At 32.0% G+C, this 8,851-nt stretch overlaps 1 protein-coding gene across 1 annotated transcript in view; it reads right to left on the bottom strand.

The window, feature by feature from the left end:
- Positions 1-6,094: 6,094 nt before the first annotated feature.
- The window catches only part of LOC107729062 (transcriptional regulatory protein AlgP-like), a 12,985-nt gene continuing 10,228 nt past the window's right edge, over positions 6,095-8,851 (bottom strand). Inside the window, exons 11-12 of the mRNA XM_016539413.1 lie at positions 8,125-8,334; positions 6,095-7,250 (exon numbers count right to left, since the gene is read on the bottom strand). Of these exons, the coding sequence (XP_016394899.1) occupies positions 7,185-7,250; positions 8,125-8,334 (276 nt within the window). The 3' untranslated portion in view covers positions 6,095-7,184. The remainder of the gene's footprint in view (positions 7,251-8,124; positions 8,335-8,851) is intronic.

Here is an 8,851-nt window from a genome sequence, read left to right as displayed (position 1 = left end):
ATATATATATATATATATATATATATATACACATATACACACACACATATATATACACACACACACATGCAATTTGGCTCATGATAATGAGGCATTGATTATTGGCACAACCCTTTGCAGTGTCATAAAGGATTTCTTTGGCAGGAACTATTAATTTCAGTTTCCAAAGTCAAACCTCCCATTCTTTTGTAGCTACAGTAAATCCATTGAAGAGTGTCCAGGCAGTGCTGTGTTGTGTGCTTCCCATTCATCTCTGCTCTGAATGCTGGCTTACAGACGCATGCTCTATTGCAATCATTTCTCTGAGAGAGAGGCTCTGAGTTGCGGCTCACAGCTGTCAGGAGGGCCACACAGTCAACAAATCCACATCAGTCTCTGTTCACCAGCAGTAACTGTCCAAAGAGCTCAAGGAGCGCTTTTTGATTAAATGTTTAGTACACACTAAATGAAGTCATTCCAAGTCTTGAACCCAGTCATTAGTTTCCATAATGGAAAGTTTTGCGCAGCATGAAGGGGGAAAGTTTACAAAACAGGCCTTTTAAAAAGATTGTTCAGTAGCTCAGCTTCAGTTAATGTCTGATCAGGTGATCTAACACATGATAATCCTGACAATAATCCTGCAAGTAACAAGTGCACAGCAGCTCATACTTACTGATTTGTTTTATACATGCATATTTTTTTCTCCTTAAATGTCATAATTATGTACCATATTTGAAAGTTAGCATTAATGCTTTAATGTTTTGTTTAAATTTTCACTACCATTCAAAAATTTGGGGTTGGTGTGATTTTTAAATGTGTTTGAATTCATTCATGCTCACCAAGGCTGCATTTATTTGATCAAAAGTTTTATTACAATTATTATTATTATTATCATTAATACAATTTAAAATAACTGTTTTCTATCTGAAAATATTTTAAAATGTAATTTATTCCTGTGATGCAAAGCTGTTTTTTTTATTTGATAAATAAAAGGCATAATAAATATAGAAATCTTTTGTAACATTACAACTATATATAATATATCTGAGATAAATGGCATTTTTATCAGGCTCCTATAAATTATTCATATCATAAATCATAAATTTTGTGTTTTGCAAAGTTCGCTGCTTAAGCTGTTGTGGTGTTCATTCACCTTGTTTCTAGATTATTGTGTAGAGTGATCAGATGCATTTTAGATAATTGCTAAAAGCTTCATTGGCCAAAAAAATTAACTTTTCACAAAAAAAAAAACTAATTTCACAGTTTTTTGATCCGGACACGAAATGACCAGCTAACATTAATTGAGTCATCTCTTAAGATACTTTTAAAATCCAAAGCGAACATGTTCGTCAGGCGTAAATATTGACATAAAAAAGATAACATTTGAAACCACTGCTACTATCTTAATCTAAAATGAGAGCATTCTTAATTACATGTCCTTTTTATGACTTATGACTTATGCATCTGTTTATGTTTGTAAAGTGAAGATATTAATAGCAAACTGAGCTGAATCGTCTTTCACCTGGATTATTCTTGCTCCATCCTGAGTGTGTGTCACACAAGCCAGTGTTGAATGTTCATCAAAGGCAGCACATGTGACTGAGAGGCCTCCCCGCTCACTTCCTATTGTTCTGACATCACAAAGGCTTTGGGGGCAGCAGGAATTATGTCTGCCGTGATAAAAGCCTGTAAAAGATCTTTTGTTGATCCAGACTGAGGGGAGATTGAAGTTGTGTTAAGTTTTTTTTTGTTCAATGTTTACACGTCATTATATCAGTGATATTTTAGAATCATTTATATACTATTATAGTACTTTTTAAAAAATATTTTCACTTGATTTTTAGTCAAGTCACCTTTATTTCTATAGCGCTTTATACAGTATGGATTGTTTCAAAGCAGCATACAGGGATAATGGCCTGTTAATGATGTTTTCAGCAGGTTCCTTCCTTTCAGTTAAAGTTTTAGTTATTTTTGTGGTATGTTTTGTCGTTTTTTATTCATTTTATGTAGCATACATTTTTAAATTAATTTTCTTTTATTCTAGTTAGTTTTAGATACAATATTTTAGTACTTAAAGTTAATCTAAACAAAGATGAGAAATGCTGCCTTGGCAACTAGCTGAAATAATTTTTTTATTTAATTGATATTATTATTTTAATTTTTTCATTATATTGTATTATATTTCAGTTAACATTTATTTAGTCAAGTAACACAAGTTTTGTTTTACACACGGAACTCTTATCAATGTTATTTTAGTATCATTAATATACTATTATAGTTTTAATTAATATTTAATTTAATTTTAACTTTTTTATATTTTCACTTTAATTTTAGTTCAAGTTTTAGTATTTTTGTAGTGCATTATTCATTTTATGTAGCATACATTTTTAAATTAATTTTCTTTTATTCTAGTTAGTTTTAGATACAATATTTTAGTACTTAAAGTTAATCTAAACAAAGATGAGAAATGCTGCCTTGGCAACTAGCTGAAATAATTTTTTTATTTAATTGATATTATTATTTTAATTTTTTCATTATATTGTATTATATTTCAGTTAACATTTATTTAGTCAAGTAACACAAGTTTTGTTTTACACACGGAACTCTTATCAATGTTATTTTAGTATCATTAATATACTATTATAGTTTTAATTAATATTTAATTTAATTTTAACTTTTTTATATTTTCACTTTAATTTTAGTTCAAGTTTTAGTATTTTTGTAGTGCATTTTTTTTATTTTTTTTTATTTATTTTATTATAGGTTTATATGTTTTATTAATTTTCATTTATTCGTTTTATAGTTTATTTAGTTTTAGTTATTTTAGTACATCAAGTTCAAATTAAATGTTGCTTTGTCAACTAGCTGAAATAAAATAAGTTTGTAAAATATTTTTTTATTCCATTTCAGTGTACATTTATTTTATTTCAAATAATGAACACAAACAAAAATTTTACACACAAACATCATATCAGTCTTGTTTTAGTATTATATATTTAAGAAAAATATATTATGTTTATATATTAAACATATTTATATATAATATAAATTATGTGAATATAAATATATACATGTAAATACATGTAAATATTTTCTAAATATATACTGTGTGTGTGTGTATTTTTATATACATAATATAATATACACAGTACACACACATATATTATGTAAACAAAAACTTTTATTTTGGATGCGATTAATTGTTGCCCAGCACTACATATATATATAAACCTAACATAGAGGGTTAAAAAGTAATTTAATGGGAGGTTAAAAGTACAATTCACTTGAAAATAACGGTCATCATTTACTCACTCTCTTGGGTGTAGGTTTGATTTTGACATTGGTGGAGACATAACAGCAGGCAACACCCATCCAACTACCCCAACATTTTCACATTTATGACTACAGTTTCATGTCATCTAAAGTTTATTGCTATGGTAGCCAACATACTCATAATTCATAGAGAGTTTTTTTATGTTAGCATATTCATCAGGCAATAATTACACAGTTTTGATTATGTAAAACCAACAACATTACAGCAGCATCAGAGCGCTGGGTGTCTTAATTAGGCTTTTTTTAATATTAAAAATGTTATTTAATATTATCAATGAATTGGACCAATGATGATTCTGACAGGGACTCTACTGTTGCTATAGTAACGGACACAACCTTCATGCACATCTGATTCACAGATAAACTACACACTCTTATTTCAGTGATTTTTATATTGTTTTTTATTTATTTATATTTTGTAGATATTTCATCTAATAGTTTGCTTTGTACATTCAGTTTAACAACATACAGTTAAAGAGTGTAAACTTTATCATTGTGCTCGTATGTTTTAAACACTTCTGCTCCCTTTTATGTTCTTACTCCGCACATGTATTAAATGCACATCCTTGAAGGCGTGCAGTTTTCTTGCATTTAACTTCTCAGGTAATATCAATGTTAGGACTTATTTCAGATGACGCTGAAATTATGACAACAGTGGTCACATATAGATATATTTAATTGTTTGATCAAAATGATTGCTATAGGGACAATTTAGTAGTCGCTGGATATTGGTAGGGACATGTCCCTAACATCCCTACTAAATTCTACGCCCTTGCTCACTCTCATGTTCTTCCAAACACTTATGACTCTCTTTCATATAAGTTTCAAAAGTTACAAGGTCGAGTAAATGATGGCACATTGTTCATTTCGTGGTGAACTATGTCTTTAATGGTCAGCAGGTCTCACACTCATTTGTGTAAGGTTAGTATGAGGGTCTCAGAGACATCACATCTCTCTCAGAGAAGCGTTGGTGACAGTTATGAGAGCGGTCATGAGTCTGCAGGACAATGGCGGCTCTGTTCAGCCTCCCTCTGTCAGCAGCACTCTTTAATACACAAATAGTTGAAGGTAGCACACCTAACAAATCATCCTCAAGCACTGCCACTAATGCTGGAACTCTATAGCTACATTTTCTTCCCACGAACGCATGTGTCTGTGTGAGAGTGTGTATGTGTGTCTAAATGTCTCTTGAGCAGCAAATCAGCAAATTAGAACGATTTCTGAAGGATCATGTGGCGTAATGGTGCTGAAAATTCAGGAATTAATTACATTTTAAAATATATTACAGTAGAAAACAGTAAATTTAAATTGTAATACTATTTCACAATATTACTGTTTTTACTCTATTTTTAAATCAAGTAAACGCAGCCTTGGTGAGCAGAAGAGACTTCTTTCAGAAACATTGAAAAAAATCTTACCAAAGTCAGCTTAACCAAAGCTTGGATAAAACAGATAATTGGGGAAGAATAATGAAGAATTAAGACTCTGGGAAGGTCTCAGCCTCCTGAGGCTCCTGGAATCTGATCCAGACTCTGATCTCTCGGTCTGTCGGCTGTGACACACATTAGTGCTGACAAGGGTCCTCCAGCAAACCCCTCTCCAGCCCCAAACCCACGATCCCACAGACACACACACACTCACACACACACACACATACACACACACAGACACAGAGACACACAGACACACAGACACACACACACACACACACACACACACACACACTCACACACACAGACACACACACAGAGACACAGACACAGCCACACACAGACACACACACACACACAGACACACAGACACACAGACACAGACACACACAGCTGGGACGGTGCCTATGTGAGAAAACACCAGAATGCAGCAGCACACTGCACTCACAATAATACTGAGAGTGCCATGCATCTTTTGTAGGGCTGCACGATCATGACAAAAATCATAATTGTTGATTATTCCCTTGAAAATGTAATTGCAATTATTAATTACGATTATCACAATTTACTTTGAATGATGTTTATAATATTGTTTGAAGCAACTGCATGCCATATTTTTATATGAAAATGAACAAGCTGAAAACACTAACTGAAAAACTTGTACTGCTTTTCTATAGTATTAAGCCGCAAATGTCAACTATAAAGTAAACATATGCATGGTATTATAATGTCTTAAAGTAAACTATTATAAAACTTAAAGTAAACTATTGTAATTAGCTGTAAACGAAATCACACATACATATATATATATATATATATGTGTATATATGTATATGTGTGTGTGTGTGTGTGAGTGTGTGAGTGTGCGTGCGTGCGTGCGTGTGTGTGTGTGTGTGTGTGTGTGTATGTATGTTCACTGCTCAATATATGAGCTCAATATAACAAAAATATAACAAAAAATCAATTAGCAAAAATATTTTAGGCAAAAAAACAAAACAAAACAAAAAACATTTAGGCTAAATAAAGTTTTTCCTTAAATGTGATATGTGAATGTTTTTTTATTAAACTAAAGTATATAGAGGGCAAAATATAGCCTATTTTAATGTTAATGTTTTTTTTGTTTTTTTTAAGGCTAAATAAATATATTAGTAGAAGACATTTACACAAAAAATTTAACATTTTAGCAAATTTACTTTTTGCTTTTTTTTTTTTGCACCATATGGAAACCTAGCATAGTGGTTTTACACCAGTACACACATTTTCTTTTCTTTCTTTTTTTTCAGAAAATGTAAAAATCATTTTTTTATATATATATTTCTTCATAGTTTTAAATACAGAATGAGTCATTTTACAGAGGAGAGAAATGATTCTTTTATTTTGATAAATTGGTTAAATAGACAAAAATGCAACAAAGGAGATACAGAAAGATTCATGGATATAGTCTGAATTAGGCCCATCTACTCTTTACAAACGTAGAGAAAAATAGGAAGAAACTCATAAAACACATGCGACTGCGGCAGAGAGTTGAATGTACATTGTATATTGCATAATTGTATACCACATATTTATTTCATACTGCTCTAAGTGATACGCTCAGAAAATAAGAAAGAAAATAAAACATTTAACTAGCTTAATTTCTTTTAGTCTCCCCTGGTCAGAACTGGACGGCCAAGCATATAAAAAGACAATAAATGTAATGTGGTTTAGTTAGTAAGTTATGATTAATAAACAAAAAGTAGTTTTTTTTTAATGAAAACTTAAATAACCAAGTAAGTTGGTATATGGTGCTTAATCTGATTGACATTATGTTAAACAAACTATTTTGATTTCTACGGGTCTATTAAAGTGATTCAGAAGTTTTGCACTTTAAGTGGAATTCCAATTGGCTTTGTAGGTTTCAGTGATTGAAATAAGCAGACGATGGGTCATTGTTTTCACAATCAGATAGTGTATGATTACATAAATAATTTCTTTTCACATGTAAACATGCATATTGTTTGCTTTGTCCCGGTGAAAAGGCATCTTAATGCAACGGTTTTAATGCACAATGCATGTGAATTGCAATGCGATACGAGTATAGTGTTAGTACAGTTAACATATTTTACATTTTAACATGCACAGAAAAGGGAGTTCATCTTAAATGCAATATTACATTTTCACTTTCACTTTTCCATCTCATGCCACACCACGCAACTCTGACACGGTTCTCTGCAGGAAAACAACACAAGTTCCTCCCTCCAGTCGAAAACACATGCTTAACGGGGTATATCATTACACTTGCTTCTGCTCTCACTAAATGCATGGGGATTATTATTTGATAGTTACTTCAAATTTGGGCCTTGCAAGTCAGCATAGTACCTCCCAACTATGGTAAATATGTTCTTATGCGCATGGCTGCCAATGGTTTTGGCACAGATGAGCGATCAAAACAAAGGTGGGGTTTTATTTGGCCTTCTCGGGTGCCACAGGGTCCGTTTGCACTCCGGCATCAGAATGGCGTTTTTGGCCCTGTGAGACACACCAACGCATAACGCAACATTAGAGATCCTAACTTAGCAAGAAAGTGTGTGTTTTTCTACTGCTCGTCCATAATGGTGCCTGAAGCAAAACCTGACAACTGGGCCAGATCTTGCTCCAACACGTCCTTTTTTAGCGCAGCTTTGGAGAATTTCTGTGCTTTATTATCTGTGATAATTTAGTTGTCATGACAGTTTTGTCCGAGAAAACTGACAGGGACGATCCCGCTTGAAATAACCATAATTGGGGACAATTCTCTTTATATTACATGACAAAAAGTATATTTTATTTATGAAGAAGTTATACATTGCAACAAAGATTAGAATTACATATTTATATAATGAGATTCCATGCAATATTATTAGATTTCATGCTATATATTTGTGCCCAATTTAATTAAATATTTTAAAATATTTATTACATTTTAATCAGCATTTATTAAAATACAAATAAGCTGATTTGGAATTGATTATTATTATTATAATCTAGATAGGTTGGTAATTGATGCCATCTAGTGTTCATACACGGTAAATGTTGATTTTTTGTATTGTAATTAGTGCTGTCAAACGATAAATTGCGATTAATCGCATCCAAAATAAATGTTTTTGTTTACATAATAAAAAACTTGTTTTGGATGCAATTAAGAGCTTGGCCGCACTAATTATAATTCATCACCTCAAAGATCACTGATTTTAAGATTAACAGCCAGCAATATCAAAATAATCAGGATGGTTAGACATCGGACAGAATTACAAAATGTTTCTCGACAGCATTTAACTGGCAAACTACATACAGCTGAAGAGTTAAACTACACAGATTGCAAATGCTCACAGGTTTGTGGAGAATCTCTGGGTTTCTACTTAACCAGGTTTTTGAAGAACAGCTGGAGGGAGTTCCTCTTCTCCAGCCTGCGGGGCATGTTGGGGGAGGCGTTCTCTGAGCTTTCGGCTGATTTGTTGTCCGGGGCCGCTTGTGGTGCGGGGGCGGTGGGTTTCGCCTCCTCTTTGACCTTCACGGCTGGAGCGGCTTCTGCCACGGGAGGTGCAGCTGGAGTCTCCTTCTTGGGCTCTGTTGCCTTATGTTGATAGAAATGAACGGTGGTTAATGAGATGAATATGCTATTCTTATGCACATTATATTTTATATTTTGTACACTCTTGTTCAAAAGTTTGGGGTCAATATGATTTTTTTTTTTTTTTTTAAGAAATTAATGCTTTTAGTCAGCAAGAACGCATTAAATTAAAATTTCAAATTTATCAAAGAATCCTGAAAAAAAGTATAACAGTAGCACAACTTTTTTCTACATAATAATTAATTAATTATAATAATTAAAGATGTAATTTGAGAACCATATCAGCAAATTAGAATGATTTAAGTTGTTTTAAATTGCGATCATATTTCACATTATTACTGTAATGTTGAACAAGTAAATGCAGCCTTGGTGAGCATTAGTGACTTCTTTAAAAAAAAAAAAAACATTATAAAATTTTGACCCCAAATTTTGACTTTTGAAGGGTAGTGTATATATTATATACTATATTATCATATATTATTTTTAAGTAAAATGTACATATAAAGCAACATTTATATAT

The sequence above is a fragment of the Sinocyclocheilus rhinocerous genome, unplaced genomic scaffold (genome assembly GCF_001515625.1).
Source record: "Sinocyclocheilus rhinocerous isolate Xijiao unplaced genomic scaffold, SAMN03320098_v1.1 scaffold758, whole genome shotgun sequence".
Taxonomy (NCBI): domain Eukaryota; kingdom Metazoa; phylum Chordata; class Actinopteri; order Cypriniformes; family Cyprinidae; genus Sinocyclocheilus; species Sinocyclocheilus rhinocerous.
Note: the sequence above shows the minus strand (reverse complement) of the source record. Positions and strands in the feature narration are given on the sequence as shown.